At 38.9% G+C, this 18,290-nt stretch overlaps 2 protein-coding genes and 1 long non-coding RNA gene across 5 annotated transcripts; 2 read left to right on the top strand and 1 right to left on the bottom strand.

The window, feature by feature from the left end:
- Nucleotides 1–6,912: 6,912 nt before the first annotated feature.
- Nucleotides 6,913–13,383, top strand: LOC122670108 (4-coumarate--CoA ligase 2-like). The gene is made up of 5 exons (XM_043867075.1): nucleotides 6,913–7,999; nucleotides 8,123–8,318; nucleotides 12,153–12,366; nucleotides 12,484–12,586; nucleotides 13,210–13,383. The coding sequence occupies exons 1-5, from the start codon at nucleotides 6,998–7,000 to the stop codon at nucleotides 13,327–13,329; spliced, it is 1,635 nt and encodes a 544-aa protein (XP_043723010.1). The 5' UTR covers nucleotides 6,913–6,997; the 3' UTR covers nucleotides 13,330–13,383.
- Nucleotides 13,384–16,428: 3,045 nt separating this feature from the next.
- On the top strand, nucleotides 16,429–18,237 carry LOC122666668 (pentatricopeptide repeat-containing protein At3g61360). Of its 3 annotated transcripts, XM_043862711.1 has the most exons (3): nucleotides 16,429–17,602; nucleotides 17,645–18,088; nucleotides 18,158–18,237. In XM_043862711.1, the coding sequence occupies exons 1-3, from the start codon at nucleotides 16,484–16,486 to the stop codon at nucleotides 18,158–18,160; spliced, it is 1,566 nt and encodes a 521-aa protein (XP_043718646.1). In that variant the 5' UTR covers nucleotides 16,429–16,483; the 3' UTR covers nucleotides 18,161–18,237. The 3 variants fall into 3 exon arrangements, with proteins under 3 accessions (XP_043718646.1, XP_043718644.1, XP_043718645.1); XM_043862709.1 differs by having other exon boundaries at nucleotides 16,429–18,088; XM_043862710.1 differs by having other exon boundaries at nucleotides 16,429–18,092; nucleotides 18,162–18,237.
- LOC122666670 lies at nucleotides 17,969–18,276 on the bottom strand. Its single transcript, XR_006333700.1, has 2 exons — nucleotides 18,226–18,276; nucleotides 17,969–18,093 (listed from the first exon to the last, which is right to left on the bottom strand). It is a non-coding gene; the product is annotated as an uncharacterized LOC122666670 (long non-coding RNA).
- Between the last annotated feature and the right edge of the window lie 14 nt (nucleotides 18,277–18,290).

Below are 18,290 nucleotides of genomic sequence, written 5' to 3'. Positions count from 1 at the left end.
GATAGAGTTTGAAATTGAAATTTGACGTGTAGCTTAAACAAACCATTTCCTAGAAATCCGATTATCAGATTTGTTGCATCATTCTTTCATGTGGCAAAATTAGATATGCCCGTTTAGGAGATTATTTCTTAGATGGCCATGTGGAAATATTTTTTTTACAATTATTTATACAAGAAAACTCTTTTGATCCTTTGGTTTACTCAGTTTTATCTGCTGAAACTAAAGTATTTAAATATAAATTCAGGTTTTTTTTTTTTTAGCCAAATTTTCTTCCTCCTTCACCATGGTGATCAGTAGTCTTGATGGATGTTAAGAACACTAGTGAGAAACTTTCTCCTTTTATTGGAAGCAATTTTCTTTCACCATGTTGAAAAAGTTCACCACACCATCCTGGAATTCACAAAATTCTTATAGGGTTTTAGTATATTTTTCAAAATATCCTGTAGTGCGCATCTAAAGCCCTCGCTCTATGAATCCCCGTGGAGCTTCTATGACTTAAAAGAAAAACTTGGTCCATTCCTTTTTTTGTTTTGTTGATCTTTTTAGCTTTTAGTAGAAAATAATTCTTCTCTTAATTTGATATTTTTCATGTAGAAAATTTTCTCTTTTTTATTGATTTTTTGCTTTTTAGTTGGAGAGATTTCTTCTCTTGATTTGACGTTTTTTTTCCATGGTTGTTGGATGTTGAATCTTTGTAATCTTTTTCTTTCTTTTAATGAATTACTTTTCTAATTAAAAAAAAAATTATTTGGAAACTGAGTCAAACAAGTGATCATTTTTCAAACTCACATAACCCAAAATTGGTCACCAATATTTTGATGACCTCACCTTACAAAGGTTTTCTTTTTGTATAAAAAAAAAGAAGGGGAGAATAGTTCAATGGCCTCCACCTAGACACATTGTTGGGGTTGGAGGGTTGGAGGGTTGGAGGGGGATGACTGCCTTGCCCCCATGAATGGTGGAATTTCTACCACCAATGCATGCGGCAGCCATTGTGCTCTTATGCAGTGAACGGTTTCCCCATAAAAAAAGTTACGGGAAAAATTATCCATAATGGCAGCTCAAAAGTTATACATTAGGCATAATTTTCATGCATGACCGTGTGCACATATTTGGGAGAGTTTCCCACCATAGTTAGAAAATCAGGTTTTTTAACTTTTCGTTTTCAAAACAATCACGTCAGAGTGAGTCACATTTATTTTATTGTTGGTAAAATACATTTTTATTTTTTTTGGTAATTTTGGTAAAATACATTGAGGGTTGTGATTAGTGTCACAATACCATGTGACATTGTAACATGTACCCATATCACAAACATATTATAGTCCTCCATCTTAAAAGGTATCTTCATCTAAACCGTTCAATCTCAAAGTTTACAACAATTCTTCTTCTTTGTCGTGCGTCCTTCATTATCCACTTTAATCCCATCCTCCACTGTCTTATCCAAACATATGTTATTGGTGAAGAATGCAATCTGCCAAGTGAATTCCTTCTGGGATTCACATTTTCATCATAATGATGATATTCACTTATTAGATCAACGACCAGGTGAGAGAGAAAAATATCTTAATTCTAGTAGGATTTAAGAGCCAAAAATCCCTCTATTAGGTTGGCGAAGTGGCAGTGGTGGGGGGTGACTGGTGAAAGGTCAAAGGTGCTTTAGTGGAGTTTTTTTTTTTTTTTTTTTTTTCCTTTGAGGGGCAAATGGGACAATAACGGATTGGTAAAATTTAGTTGGGTCTTCTTGTTTTTATTCTGGTCGAGTTTACATACATCATGATCATGTTTTACAAAAACTTTGATTCGACTCGGACGATTCATCCTAGCGAAAATCTGATTTTCAGCTATATTCCGGATAATACTAGTGTGGGAGGAATCTGCATGGAAATATGATACCTGGGACTCATATGGTTAGAGTAGGAGAGAAAATAATAAAAAATCTCATATAAGAGAAAAGTAGCACTCTAATAACGGTGGAAGTCCCATATTAGTATCCATCAATGCAGACGGACTAGACATTGAGGATATGGATTTGGTCCAAAGTTTCGGAGTTAATTTCTCTAATTTGGCTCTCTTCCAGCTGTGGCGGAAGCTGGAGGATCTAGTTTGGGAGCAGCCTTTTACGAAGCGGGGGTAAGGTTGTGTACATTATGATCCTCCCCAAATCCCGTAGTGGCAGGATCCTCGTGCACTGGATATGTCTTTTGATTTTTCATTGGTTCGGTCACTGTTGATTTTTCACTGGTTCTTTTAAAGCCAATATGAAATCGAAAAGAGTCTAGTCTGATCGGTTTTGGTTCTATTTGATCGGTTTTATTGATTCGACCTCTATTTTGACACCCCTTCACAGACATAAAAAGCATTATTGATTTATGGGAAAAAGATCTCTGCTTGGTCTCACCCCCCTATGCCTTCTCATCGGACATCGGGAAATGACGGCTCTGCCTCCTAGGTGGATATCCAGGTGTGCTCCTCTATTGGCTCAAATACTGGCGTAGAGACCACGTGACCAAGCAGCGATGTACATACAAAAGTTTAGGATATAACTAATGAATAAGAAAAATGGAGTGAAGTAGAAAAGTTTGGCTAATATATTCAGCGCATGCCAATTTAACAAACCGGAAAAGTAAGTTTAGCAAATCTTTATCTCCTCTAATTCCCTGCCCGACGCAGTTCCCCAGTTCCTCTTACAAGGGGGGGGCTGGAATGACCATCCTATCCATGCCCGAACACTCTATGCGGGTGGGGTCCACCACCCCCTATTAGAGGAACTGGGGATCTGAGCCGGACAGGGAACTGGAGGAGATAATTTTCCAAGTCTAGCATATAAAGATTCCCTTAACATTTTCACCTTAATAAAATCCCATCAACATATGGATCTCATCTTCCCAACAATCCCACTCCACCTTCCCCTCTAAATAAACGGGGCCTTGTACTACATTGGATCGAGTTTTCCTTCACCCAAAGTCAAATGCGAGAGTCTCATACCACGTAATAGGGAACAATGGGAGAGTATTATTTAATTGGTACAATGGTCCTAACATAAACAGACAACCACACACACTATGTTCCTAACATGATCAGTAACACACAGTCCACAGACAAGCAAATTAATGGTCCAAACATAATAAGTCACACAAAAGCAAAATGGTCTTAACATAATTTGTAATACTGCTCAACCCATAACACATACAAGTAAAATGGTCCTCATATAGTCATTAACACTCGCGCAAGGCGTTCGGGCTGGGATAAGGGGATCATTTTTTATCTTGCTGTGTTTGCGCAGCACGATCCTGCCAGACAGCTCGGCAATAGAAGATCCAAATTGGGATAAGAGTAGTATCCTTCCTGACATCAATTCCTTCATGAAGACTAAGGATCTTAAATAGTCAACTCGGTCCGATTCGGGTTGAGTTTTTAACCCCCATTATTATATATCTATTTGGTCCAATTTTAAACAGAAGAGGAGTTCAACTTACAAAAATAAAATCAAGACCGATAGCTATTGTTTTGGTAAGTTTTGATCCCGTTATGGTTTCTTGTAACGGTCCCTGATCGGTCAACTCATTTTGATTTTTTATATGTTTAAAAAGGAAAAAGTTTTTTTTTAATTTTATTAGTTTTATAGATTTTTTTTTCTAAATTTCAGACCGGACAGATGGTTAGTTTTATTAGTTTCAAAATCAAATTCAAGATCAAACCAATAAGGAGGTTGATCAATCAGTTTCGATTAGATCCAATCGATTTCAATCAATCCGTTCAATTAATCTAGTCTCATTTGTGACACCCTTAATGAACAATTACAACTTAATAATGTTAAACCAGATCTAATCCTGTTTTAATTATCTTAATGAAGAAAGTTCTTTGTGGGAAAGTTTATTGCTCATATCCACACATAGGGGACGGTGAAATGGTCGTCCCACCTCATGAAATCTCACTCCCATGATCATGCAAATATGCCCTCTCATTGGCCCCGTACTCACACATGGGCCACAATCCTCCACAAAGAAGATTGACCCTTATCTTAATATAGGATATTGTTCTCTGGGCCACAGCACAGGTTGCGCCCAGACACATGGGAGTGGGTGCAATAACCATCTTGCCCCCTACACAGACTGCCCATGTGCGGGCCTAGACACCGCCTGCGCGGCGGCACTGATAACATTCTCTTTCTTAATATATACTCTATTATAAGGGGGCTCGTAAAACCAAGGATGTTATCTGACACACGCTATCAAAGGAGAGGAATCGCCATCTTACCAACCACAGAGGTACCTGTCCTAGTGTTAGGTGAAGTATTGATTAGAACCATACATTTTGGAGGGATTGGCAATCTTTAGCCGACAGCTTTGACATCCAATTCGTGGAAGCGCATCACTGGCCCTTCACACAATAAATAAATAAAAAGACATTTCAAACTTGTAAGACAAAAACAATCACCTACTTCGGATGTGGGATTTTTGGAATTCCAAGTTCTTATTCAGAATTTCTTTTTCTTCCTCCCATTATGAATTCTATATTTTTATTTGTTGGTAGTTTTGTGTGTGGGAGTGTGGCCGACACCAGCTCCCATATGTCTATCTCTTTCCTCCTCAAAACAAAATGGTAGATGTATATGGGAGAGATATAGACTCATGAGAGTGCTGACGTAGGTAAGGATCAAGAACTTGGGTTTGGACCTGGTTGAAACCGAGGTTTTGGTTGAAACCAACCAAAATAAGGTCGAAACTTGGTACTTTCTTTTATACATGGGGAAACCTTGGTTGGAGAGGTTTCTATCAAAACTACCGAGTTGGAGGGGTTTCTATCGAAACCAAGTTGAGATATGTCTTTCTCGGTTGAGATGATATATTATATAAGCCTGCTTCAAGGTGGTTCAACCATGTTTCAACCAAAACATGGTCGAAACCACCGATACATGATCAAAACCCTGCACTTTTAAAAATTCACCTCCAACTCATCTCGAAAAACCTGTGAAACTGAGATATCTAGATGGTTTCGATAAGTTTTAATCAAGTTCTTGATCCATGGGCATAGGTCACACTGCCGTACATATTTCTTTTTTCCTTTTTATTTTTAATTATCTTCTTAAGTCGAGAAGTTAGTATAGTTTCAAGTTTCCAACATTTGTCTAGCGAGTTGTGGATATAGTCTCTCAACCCTTACGTAGAACCTGTTCCATGATTCATCATCCCTTAGTTGTCCTTATCTTTTAATGGATATTTTAGTTGATTTCAAATTTTGGCAAACATTATTTATGTATCCATGCATCATGAATAATCTAAATCTCTAGGTTTTTAAAAATGTTTGAAAAGTCAATGGAAATAAGATCAAGATTTCCACCATGTTCTTGGATGACCCAATGAAAAAAGCCTTTATAATTGTCAAACTGTCAAATTATCAGTTCTTGTGAAATATGAAAAATGTCTTATAACATGATAGTCGAAATTATAATAAGATATTGATTGAAATTTTTTAGTCCCATCTATATAAGAAATTTATTAGAATTTCAAATTAATGCTCCAAAGAACAATAATACCCATAAATCATCAAATGAAAAATCATCCCATTATGTAATACTTTGATGTTGGACTTTTTAGGTATCAGGCTTGTTCTCTAAACGTGTGAGACCTGGCAAATCATACGTGAGTTTAGATCCTTTGACACTAAAGATGTCAAATTGGAATTGGAACAAAAAATAAAAATCAAATCAAATCAAATTAGTCGAAATGAATCAAATAAATTTGGTCCAAATTTGGTTATGGAATATAGGAAACGAAAATAAAAAAATACGGTTCTGATTTAAGAACCGTTCACTCTAACTGAATAGGATCAAATAGAACCAAATGCGGATTAAAACCAAATCAAAACAAACTAGTTCGATTTGAGTATCAAAGTTTAGAATCGAATCTTCATTTGGTTTGGTTTTGATTCACACTAGCACTTTCTTAGATTGAACCGAACCGATTGACAAGCTTATTGAAACCTTAGGACCTAGAGATGTAAATAGATCGAATTCAGGTATGATCTAAATATCTTCTGATCAAATACAAATACGAATCAAATTTAGATTTTCGACTATTATTTTTCTCATTCTCTAGAACCTGTTGAATCTTCAAGAACCCTCACGATCATTATATATTTAATTTTTTATTATTAATTGATATTTATTCGAATCTGATGGATTTTATTATTCTAGATTATTTGAATTCAGATATCCTTTGACCAATACCCTAATACAAAAAACAAATACAAATCGAATTTGGATTTTCAACTATCAGTTTGCATCCTTACCTACATTTTCATCACAAGAGAAGAAAAAGCACTAGAGGTTATTTTTGTAAATGATGATAAAACCTAATAAAGCCCGGGTGCTTTTTCTCTACCATGAACGTGGCATGCATAGCAGGGACAGCAGGGAAAAGGATCTTATGCAGCTGTGGCGAGAGCTGCACCTGTGCAGCACTGTTAAACGACAGCAAAAACAGGGGTAAGGTGGTCATTTCACAGCTGGGTCCCACCTGGGCCCCATATGTGAAATGACCACCTCCCCCCCCCCCTCCCCTGTATTTGGGGTGGTTTTTTTAACTGCACAAGATCCAAGTCCGTATAGCAGAGGATGTTCCAGAGAATCCACAAACGTTAAATTTGAAATCCCACTCGCGCACGTCTTGAAGCCCTTAATTAGTCTTTAGAGTCTTAAGAGTCGTAGACTCTACACTTTCTTCCAAGTTCCAAACCACTAAAATTTGTCTCTCTACTAGGGAAAATGAGATCTAAGTTAATCCTTATATACCTTTAATTATTTTTATAAAAAAAATCTTTACCAAACTTCTATCTAAAATCACAAACTCCTTACCCACTAACCATGTCCATATCTATATATAAATCTTTCCATTCACTCTCCCTCTCTCATTAAACACCAACAATTCCTCTCTTTTTTTCTCTCTCTCTCTCTCTGTCTCTCTCTGTCTTGTCTTCTTTTCTGCTTCTTCTAATGGCGCCTGCAAAAGATGAACAAGAGTTCATTTACAGATCAAAACTCCCAGATCTTTACATTTCAGATCATCTCCCTCTACATTCCTATTGTTTCCAAAACTTACCAAAATTCAGATCACGCCCATGTCTCATCGACAGTGCAACAGGCAAAACCTACACTTACGCCGATGTCGAGCTCATCTCTCGCAAAGTAGCAACTGGTCTCAACAAATTGGGAATTCAAAAAGGTGAGGTGATCATGCTTTTACTTCCCAACTCACCCGAGTTCGCATTCTCTTTCCTCGGCGCTTCCTTTCGTGGTGCCATAACCACCACAGCTAATCCCTTCTTCAAACCAGCCGAGATAGCAAAACAAGCAAAAGCTTCTGATGCTAAACTGATTATCACTCAAGCTTGTTATTTTGAGAAAGTGAAGGAATTAGCACAAGAGAATGACATTAAGGTTATGTGTATCGACTCATCGGTTCCTCCAGAGGGTTGTTTGCATTTCTCCGAGTTGACTCAGTCTGACGAGAATGACATGCCGAGTTTGGATTTTGATCCAATCAATGATATCGTTGCTTTACCATTCTCATCTGGAACTACTGGGTTACCTAAAGGTGTGATGTTGAGTCACAAGAATTTGATTACAAGTATTGCTCAACATGTGGATGGAGAAAATCCTAACTTGTATTTCCATAGTGAAGATGTGTTACTTGGTTTGTTACCTTTCTTCCATATCTATGCTCTCACTGTGGTGTTACTCGGTGGGATCCGAGTTGGCTCAACGATTCTTATCATGCAGAAATTTGATCTTGTGCTATTGATGGAGCTGGTGGAGAAATATAAGGTTACGGTGGCTCCGATGGTTCCGCCGGTCGTCTTGGCTATTAGTAAATCTAATGAGGTCGATAATTATGATTTATCGTCGATTAGGATGGTTATCTCTGGTGCTGCACCCATAGGGAAGGAACTTGAAGATGCCTTTAGAGCTAAGCTTCCAAATGCCAAGCTTGCCCAGGTAACCTTTTTAATTATTTTTTTATATAACCATAAAATTTTGGGAAGTTTTCAAAAAAAATAAAAATTTATATTGTTAGAGAATATTTAATTTGGAAGAAAAAAATTTGAATGTTACGTACAGGGATATGGGATGACAGAGGCTGGGCCAGTTACGATGAGCTTGGCGTTCGCGAAGGAACCATTTGATGTAACATCAGGGTCATGTGGGTCTGTGGTTAGAAACGCTGAGTTGAAGATCGTTGATCCGGAGACTGGTGACTCGCTGCCCCGAAATCAGTCGGGAGAGATTTGCGTTAGAGGGACCCAGATTATGAAAGGTATGTAATTTAGCTTCTCCCTATGACTCTTTTAAGTTTTAATACCTATTTATCCACTTTAGGAAGTCTAAAAAGGGATATTAAAAAAAGACCAGATGTTTTCTTGGGGGGGGGGGGGGAGCCTTTAAAAAAAAGGGCAAAAGGATTTTGTCAAGGAACGTGTTTCTTGCGCTCAAATACAAGATGGGGGCGAAATGATCTCCCTGCCCTTATGAAAGACGGAAATCCCATCTCGGTTGATGTTTCTTTTTTTCAGAGAGAAAACTCTTTCCTTTTAAAAAAAAGGGAGAGCGATGCGCATGCTAGCAGTATACCGTAAGCTGCTAGCATATGCACCCTATGTATCTATCTTTCTTTTCACCCTTTGAAATGACTCTCTTACCCCTTAAAAGGAGGAAAAGAGTTCTAGACACATAGGGTGCTAGCTTATGGTATACCACTAGCATACTTTTGCCAAGTCTATCTCTCTCTCTCTCTTTCTCACCCTTGGGCCCCCCCTTAAAGTGTATCATCCGCCCATTGGTCTAGGCCACTCAGTGTACCTAGAGCGGGCGGCGTACTCTTGCCTTTCTATATGAAGTTGGAGAATAAGATCCAAGTCGGTCATTAAACTTTAATCGTGTGGGAGGTTAAAGTTAGCTATTGATTAGTCCATTGCTTGAATTGAACCACTAATTGGACATAAATAAAATGTACTAATTTGTCTTGTAATTAATAATCTGACAAGCCCAGCTGTGATAACAATGGGGTTGGAGGTCATACAAATTTTGATTAAATTAAAATCATCAATAAATCCAGATAAACCGCTAACATGCATGAGAAACACTATTAGGTGGAAAGATTAAAAAGAGGGGGACTAGCCACCTAAAGCAGGGAGAACGTAATTATCAACTAACAACTAACAGTTTAATATGGGATATACCATCTTTTAAGGCTGGCAAATGGCAATACTAATTAGAAAGAACAATAATTATAGATATGCTAATCAATCTAATCAACTCAACACTCATATATATATATATATAGATATATAACAAGTCTTTGGTTGGTTGGAAATCCTTACGCTTATGGACCCGAAAATTGAATGTTTTCAACTTATACCACTAAACACTTCCTAAGATAACTCATAATTATCTCATAAGCTATAACTACTCCAACTTAGTTTTAGGGTGTATATATATTCTAGGTTTTTATGACTGATTACCAACCAACGAATCCATCACGTACAAGGAAAGAAAAAACTAATTAAGCTCTTTAATTAATTTCTCCCGATTAGTTTTTAATTGGATTTGTCGTTTTGTATAATTTGGGTGGGGTTGGTAGACCGAAGACAATGATGCTTTCTCCTCCTCATGTGGTCGTCATCTTTTTTTCTTTCTTGCATGGAGACTCCACTTTCAACCCAATAGCTTTTAACAAGTCCCACTAAATCACTTCTCTATCTTTGACCCTTTGCACTCAATTATATTATTATATCTTCCGGCCACCACTATTATTAATTAGTTTTTGGGAAATGATAAGAAATGCTTAATTAAGTTTGGTTAATACAGATAATTTTCACGTGGCAGATTTAAATTGACAAACTGGTGTATGTGATACATGACCTTGCATCTGTCTTGGTCATTCAGGTGCCAATAGGAAGATTAAGAATTTAAACTAGAATTTAAAGTTGGGAAAAGTTTTCATACACGGTCGTGTAAGCCGTGTATGAAAACTTTCCCCTAAAGTTTAATAAACTTATGTGAGAGGATTCTATGAGCAAGTGGTATTGGGGAACACACTAATTAGGAGGAAGAACTTCATAATCATGAGGGCAGAGAAATTATTTCATGTAAGAAGAAAACATCCAGAGAGGGTGTCTTTATTTTTTCTTTTTTGAATAGTTAAGGAGGAGGAGGAGGAGGAGGAGGAGGAGGAGGGGAGGAAAGATGTGAACCAGGAAGCTTGAACCCAAGACCTGTTGATAGCAATGAGCTTTTAAGCACCACAAGCTACCAAGTGCGTTACGCACTTGTTCATAGGGTGTCATGCACTATGTCAGCATACCCTTTGCAACAGCTCAACGAACCTTCCCTAATATTATATATAATGGAAGGAACTTTCCTGTTCCATTTGTTTATGTCTCTTCATCCCTATAAAATAACCCTTCTGTCCCCATATATTGAACCAAAAAAGGGGCGTTGATTGAATCTTGTGTAGGCATAGGAGCCACAATTCTGGATAGAGAACACATCTCTCTATATAAAAAAATCCATTCCACTTTAAGAAAATTTATTGGAATTTTTGTAATATTATAATATTTTCCACCCACAAAGAAAATCTTATCAATATGATCTATTTCATTTATAGCTACGTGATACGTTGGATTAGTCCAAAATTTTGTGAATAGATAGTCACCAAGGTAATTGTGTATTCATATGTGAAGTACTAGGCCAAACAAATCGAGTTTGTCAAGTGACAAAGTGAAGCATTGAAAAAAATTCAAGGTTACAAAGAAAATGCATGGAACATCGCATGGACATACATGGGAAGATTTATGATTAAATTTGAGTCAAGAGTTTAACACGTGGGCATTTCTCATCTTGCCCTATCTATCCAATCCTTAGAATTACAACATTATCTCACTACATAACAGAACTATATGAACCATGTAATTGTGCAATTACTTTGAATAATTTTCTGCAACTTTAGGGTGAGTTTGATATACATTCTTTGAAAACATTCTAGATTTCTAGGTTTATTTTGCATTCTCAAATAAAAATAGTTATTTACACTTTATATTAACTCAAATCTTAACCATTTTGATATTTATGTTGTATTGTGAGTTGAAAATGGGGAAATATGTGAAGTCTTCTAATCAAGTGGCTACACTTCTTCTTAGCCTATATTCCCCACTCATGGGATTGGGGCTCTGTACACCTTTTTTTTTTGGTAGAAGGGTCCACTCTACGCTTGATAGCTCAGTTATCAGATAGTGCTCCATTACGATACTATCATGACATGCTGACGTATATTATATGGTTCCCATTTGAATTAAATTAGTAGTTTAACGGTCACCAAGAAATTCCCGGTTCACCACCATATCACTGGAGAAGACTCATGCGTCATAAGCAAAAGCAGACAGGAGAAATTGTTGGACCCTTCTTATTTTGTCTCACACATCTTCAAATTAAAGTAATTAGTTGAAAAGTCAAAGATCTAGCGGTAATTGCGACTAAGGGATGCAAGTTTGGCTCTGATGAGCCGAGCTTGCTTTGGTCCATCCTAAGCTCGAACAGAGCCTGGGTTGAGATACCTTGGCCCTAAGGCTGGATCAGGATTGAGAATTTCTTTATCGGATCAGGGTTGAGAGGCCTCGGGTTGAGTTTGCCCCAGCCTAACCCAACCCAACCTTGTCTTCTTCTATTTTTTTGTTCTTCTTCTTCCCAACGTAGCCAGCCCTGCAATCATGCATCTCCCTTCTCCTCCATGGTCAAGGTCAATCAGGGTCAGCCAGGCCCGATCCTAAGGGCGGATCAGGGTTGGAGTTTTCTGGCATTGAGTCAGAGCCAGGTCGGGCCTGGGCCTAGCTAAGTGGACTCAAGGTTGCGTTGGAGTTTTAAAAGGCCCAACCCAACCTAACCCTGTTACAACCCTAATTGCGACCAAGGTCAAGCTTTATCATCCAGAGTACTATTTTTTTAAAAGGGAAAAGAACACTAACCGATACTGTAGCGTGGCGTGTACCTATTCCGGACACAGCCGCACGTAAAATGATGGATGCACTCCTTATTCTTTTTCTTAGAAATTTTTAGATAAAATAAAATAACATATGTGCCCTTTTCTTTTGCTCAGGTTATCTCAACGACCCCGAGGGTACAAAGAAAACCATCGACAAAGAAGGCTGGCTACATACAGGTGACATCGGCTACATCAACAATGATGGTGAGATCTTCATCGTGGACCGGTTGAAAGAATTGATCAAATACAAAGGGTTCCAGGTGGCCCCCGCTGAGCTCGAAGCTATTCTCATCACCCATCCCAAAATCTCTGATGCTGCAGTTGTACCGTAAGTCACACCTAACAATATTGTTAATTAGTAGTTACTATAAATATTTACTGGTTCTGATCCAAATCATTGAATTAATTGGATTCCAATGGATCGGTTTTCTTCACCATGTTCCAGTATGTTAGACGAAGCTACCGGCGAGGTTCCAGTTGCATTTGTCGTGAGATCCAACGGTTATAATGTCACCGAAGATGAGATCAAGGACTATATCTCCAAACAGGTATGAATATTCAAAAACATGCATGGATATCAATAGGTATGCATCTCAGTTGGGCTGGGTTCAATAGAGGCACAAGAGCCCAAGCCCAACCTAATTAGAATAAAAAGCCCACAACCTTTATGGCCGAGACCCAATTCTCCTAGCCCTCAAAGTAGCTCCAATGGGCTGACCTCGACCCACCTTGACAACAAACCTATTGAAAGAGGAATTACACGCCTCCTCCTCTCGTTCTCCCCTCATTAAATATATCGTCTTACTATCTCACTATAGGCTTGGTATATAAGATGTCAATATAAGCGTTTTCTCCCATAAATTATAAGATGCTCATTGAAAACTTGCAAATCCTATATTTTAATGGGCCTAATTTCGAACCGGCCCATAAATTAATGGGCTTGGGTGTGGTTAAATTGGATGGGGTTGACGACCAAGGACCTCAGTCCATGTCCAACCTGACAATGGGGTTTCACAGCCCAAAACCAGTCCAAGATCTAAAAGTGTCATAGTTGAGTTAGTTCCATCTTGGCCCACCCAGCCCAGCCCAGCCCAGACTGGCTCAATATGTACATATAGAGGTATGGTCAAAGGCAAAGGTAATCTAAAATGTAGGTTTGCTACTGGTGCAGGTGGTGTTTTACAAGAGGATCAAACGGGTATTTTTCATGGATGCAATCCCGAAAGCTCCATCTGGCAAGATTCTAAGGAAGGATTTAAGAGCAATGCTGGTGAACGGTGTTCCCAGCTAGTTATGAAAGAAGGTTTCCATGGCAAAGAAGAAATGGGAAAATATATATATATAAATATAAACATTTATGTTGAATACTAAAGGAACATGAATTTATAATGGTTGAAAATGATGGAGTTGTTTTATGTGTATGTTCATATAATCTGTTGAACATATAAATATTTTTGTTACTCTTGGTCAAGTAATTTCTGTCTTTTCCTGTATTGTATATATGTAACTTGTTTTATCTCTTTCTATTTATGGCAATGTCTCTATTCTATCTTCTTGGTTTCTATACCCTTTCTGCTCTTACAATGTCTTGAGAGAGTCATTGTGTGTCTTTGTTGGGTGCAGGAAACTTAACAAGGGAAAATGATCTTCATACGCCCTCATTTAGGAGAAACTTCTATGCACTGTCCACTATTTTTCAGCAGTATGAAGTGTTAATTAAATGATTCAATTGTTGGATTGATTAACAACCCTTAGCAACCATTTGGAACCTTTTAGAACTTTGGATTTCAGATTTATTTATCTATCTCAACTAAATGGCCTACTACCTAGTGCAGGAGTGTCAATTTCAAGTCCGGCCGGGCAAACCCAACCGAGCCCGTTCGACTAAACCCTGGCCTGGCCTGGCCTGACACGTTTAGTAATCGGCGGTCCCAGTGTGGGGTCCTAGCCCGTCGGACACCCGACCGGCCTGACCGATTCCAAGCCTGACCTAGCCAGACCCTTTAGGCTTGTTTTCACTCATTCTCAAAGTTCGGTGAACCCAACCATTGAGTTTGGAAAGGTAAACATTGCTTGCTCCAAAATGATTGGTCTCATGGAATCCTATTTCTGATTTCCATCATACCATTGAAGAAAACGCATCTGTTGTTTTAATCCATTTACCAACCATTCATCAATCAATATCAACCAAACATAAAAAAAACTCGTGGAACATCCATCTCTATACACGCCAAATTTGTTGGTAGTCATTCTAACTTAGACCCAAATTCTATGATACTTCTCACAAAGCAATTTTTCACTCATTTCTATTCTTTTATCCTAGGGTTTTTTTTTAAACTTATAGTTATTAAGCCTGCACTGTTTAAAGCCCGTTTAAATTTAAACAAGCCTATAGCCCGGTTTTGCACTGTTTAAGGCCCGATTACACTAGTCTGATTATAGTCTGAAGCCCGATTGAGCCCGACCAAGCCTGGGCCGGATACTTAAATGGACGATCACGGTACAAATTTTAAAGACCGTGAGGCCCGGCTAAGCCCGACCGGTTAACACCCCTAGTCAAAAGATTTGGATTGGGCATTTGCACTTGAGAACTAAAACTTTTGTACTAGAGATACGGTATCATAGCCACAAAAAGGTTTGCCTGTACTTTTCCGTAAAACCCTCCTTTGAATTCCCCACGAAAATACCTTCTCTACAAACCAAAGGACCTTGGTACCTATTTGTCCAATTTTTTTTGGAAGAAAAAAATCTCATCCTTGTTGATGCCCTTGCTTGTAGTCTCATTGGTCCTGTGCTGATGCAAGGGCTACACGAACAAGCAACGATCTCTTGCCCTTGCAATTATTATTGAGACCAGAGAATTTAATTTAAAAAAAAAAAACCCAAATATGAAAGCATGAGCTTAAAATTTCATTAGAATAGATTTTGAGTAGTTCTATGTACAAGGTCAATGTCAAATTTGAGCGAGATGGCCCTTCATCCGTGCAAACTCTACAAGCTACAAGATTACCACCTCCTTAGAGTCCGGATCAGTTCCATGTACGTGAAGCTTTCATGTTAGGTTTTGTGACAATACATGTCCTTTTGCATCTATAAATGCATCTTTATGTTTCCATTAAGAGTGTTTAGAGGGGGCATTTGTAGAAGAAAAAGGACAATGTCGTCACAAAACTGTACGTGTAGAATAGTCAGTCTCCGCGTTAGAAAATTATCTACTCTATTTCCTGCCCTGTCCATTTCTCAAGTCCCTCTAATAGGGGGTGGTGGACCCCACCCGGATAGTGTGTTCGGGCAAGGGGTAGGGTGATCATTTTTGCCCCCTTCTATTAGAGAAACTTGGGGAAATGAACCAGGCAAGGAAATGGAGCAGATAATGATCCACTACCTAGAGGTATAAAAAACAAAACTTACCGAATCTGAATCAAGACAATTACCTATTTGGCCAGTTTCGATTTGGGGTATTTTAAAATTGGTTGAAAATCGAATCACACCAAACCGATTGAATTAACCAATCGAAAATCGGACCAAAATCGATACAAAATTGCTAAAAAAAGCAATCCAAAACCTAAAATCCAGTAAACTTTTTAGGTTCCCCATTGAGACCATTTTCGCTTTTCTGATAGTCCCTTCCCTCTCCTGATGTAAGAACTGTCCTTTTAAGGGGTGTCAATTCTAGGCCCGGTCAAGCCCAGCCCGTTTACTAAAAGTGTCGGGCTTGGGCTTAAGCCCAACACGTTTATTAATCGGGCAATCCCCCGTGTGGGGTTCTAGTCCTTCGGGCACCTAACCGGACCGTCTGATTCTAGGCCTAACCTAGCCCGACTTTTTAACTTGTAAACTTCCCCTCCCCGTCCCTATTTCGATCTCCCCTGTGACTGTGTCAATATTTACTTGTGTATGGAAATTAAGAGAAAATAATATGGAATTTACCGGATTGAGATACTTTACTTGAAATATTGCACCATTACACTATAATAGTAGTGGATTTCTCACCAACTCCAGTAGCACCCAGGACAGCACAAAGAAAATAAGAAATTATAGTTCAAATTACTAAATTAAAAAAGGAATTCAAGTTTAGAGGCGAACAAAGTAACTGAAATGGTTGTCACTTGTCAGGATTTAAAATTAAAATCTTACTTGGGTGAAGTTATGAATCCCATATTTGAAAAGTAAAGAAATTGGGCGTCACACTACTCGGACATAGCTGCACCCTTTAAAGCCCGATTAGATTACCTGATTATAGTGTGAGCCCGACCGACCAGTCCAGGCCCAGCCTGATTATTATATAAACGAGTGATCCCAATGTAAGCTTTAAGCACCGTGAGGCCCGGTTAAGCCCGATTTAACCCGGACTGGTTGACACCCCTTCTTTTCCCTTGCAACTGGTTCTGCTTGGGAATTTTTTTCCTGGCAGCCAGCTTGGAGATCACCTCCTTAACCTATAAATGCGAACACACCAGTGTACAGAGCAGAGAGTAGGAAAGGTGAGATTTGTGAGGATGAACCTGGTAAGGTGGCCAAAGAGACCTGAGGAACTCATCCATTTCTCGAAAAGCCTCATATCAGCTCTCACATTTTCTTCAAAGTCCAGCAACCCAACTCCTCAACCCTCTGAATTCCGAATTGAAACTGACAGAATCACAAAGCTCATCAATGATCATCCATTCCCTGATCTCCCGCTTCAACCCTTCTTCATCCAACACATCCAACCGTCTCTCCTCTCCACTGCTCTTGTCGAGAACGTCCTTGGCCGCCTCTTCTCCGGTCACTCCAATGGCCTCAAAGCCTTCGAATTCTTTAAATTTTCTCTCAATCACTCCCATTGTTTTTCTCCTAGCTCCGACTCATTCGAGAAGGCCCTCCACATCTTGACTCGAATGCGGAGTTTCGATATGGCTTGGGAATTGATGGAAGAAATCCGTCAGAAACATCCTTCCCTGCTTACCCTGAAGTCTATGAGCATTTTCCTGTCGAAATTGGCTAAGTTTGGATCTTTCGAAGATACTCTAGAAGCCTTTGAGAGAATGGAGAGGGAGGTATTTTCTGGAAGAAGATTTGGGGTTGAGGAGTTCAATGTACTACTTCGGGCCTTCTGCACACAACGGCAGATGAAGGAAGTTCGAGCTGTTTTCCAGAAGATGTATCCAAGGTTTTCTCCCAATACCCAGACCATGAATATCTTGCTTTTGGGTTTCAAGGAATCGGGCGATGTCACATCAGTAGAGCTGTTCTACCATGAGATGGTCCGAAGAGGGTTTAAACCTAATGTTGTAACTTACAATATTAGAATTGATGCTTACTGTAAAAAGGGCTGTTTTGGTGATGGCTTAAGACTGCTTGAAGAGATGGAAAGGGTAAATTGCTTTCCCACGATAGAAACAATTACTACTTTGATCCATGGTGCAGGAATTGCTAGAAACCTGTCCCGAGCTCGGCAATTGTTTGAGGAAATTCCTCTGAGAAATTTGAGGCCTGATATTGGGGTCTATAATGCTTTAATAGCTACTTTTATCAGAGCTAGAGATGTGGAGTCTGCCATTGGGTTGATGGATGAAATGGAGGAGTTAGATATTGGGCATGACAACGTGACTTACCACACAAGGTTCTTAGGATTGAAGAGATCAGATGGCCTTGAGGGTGTTTGTAAGATGTATCAGAGGTTGGTTGAGAGAAATTTTGTGCCCAAGATGCGAACAGTTGTGATGTTGATGAAATTTTTTTGTGAGAATCGGCGACCTGATTTGGGGTTGGATCTATGGGGTTATCTAGTGGAGAGAGGATGTTGCCCTCATGGACATGCATTGGATTTGTTGGTTACAGGGTTGTGTTCCCATGGAAGGGGTGAGGAAGCGTATGAGTGCTCTAAGCAAGTATTGGAGAGAGGAAGACATCTTAGTGAAGGAGGTTTTCATATGTTGGAGAGGTTTCTGGTGCAAGCAGAGCAGATGGACAAGTTGAGGAAGCTTGACCACATGATAAAGAAGTTGCAAACAGTTTTGCCTCCGTCAAGAGGGCATGCTCTTGGACTTCTTGACCCAACTATTGTAAATTAACCCTAAACCCTACAATAGAACCAGAAGTGATGTGGATTATTCAAGAATTGAAGTCAATTTGCTTTCTAAAGAAGCTACAGATTGTAGGGATTTTGTACTAAGGTAATTTGCATATTGTAAATTAACACAATTACAGATTGTAGAGATTTTGTATCCAGGTAATTTACACTAAGGCTGTCCTATTTTATACATGTATTTC

This window comes from Telopea speciosissima, chromosome 7, assembly GCF_018873765.1.
Source record: "Telopea speciosissima isolate NSW1024214 ecotype Mountain lineage chromosome 7, Tspe_v1, whole genome shotgun sequence".
In the NCBI taxonomy this organism is placed as follows: Eukaryota; Viridiplantae; Streptophyta; class Magnoliopsida; order Proteales; family Proteaceae; genus Telopea; species Telopea speciosissima.
The sequence above is the reverse complement of the archived record's forward strand: the minus strand, read 5'-3'. Positions and strand labels throughout refer to the sequence as shown.

Excerpts from the sequence above, each read along its gene's own strand:
- LOC122670108 (XM_043867075.1), top strand. The coding sequence starts at position 6,998 with ATGGCGCCTGCAAAAGATGAACAAGAGTTCATTTACAGATCAAAACTC. Across the intron at positions 8,000-8,122 it reads CAAATGCCAAGCTTGCCCAG|GGATATGGGATGACAGAGGC; the intron begins GTAACCTTTTTA and ends TGTTACGTACAG. Across the intron at positions 12,367-12,483 it reads TCTGATGCTGCAGTTGTACC|TATGTTAGACGAAGCTACCG; the intron begins GTAAGTCACACC and ends ACCATGTTCCAG.
- LOC122666668 (XM_043862709.1), top strand. The coding sequence starts at position 16,484 with ATGCGAACACACCAGTGTACAGAGCAGAGAGTAGGAAAGGTGAGATTT.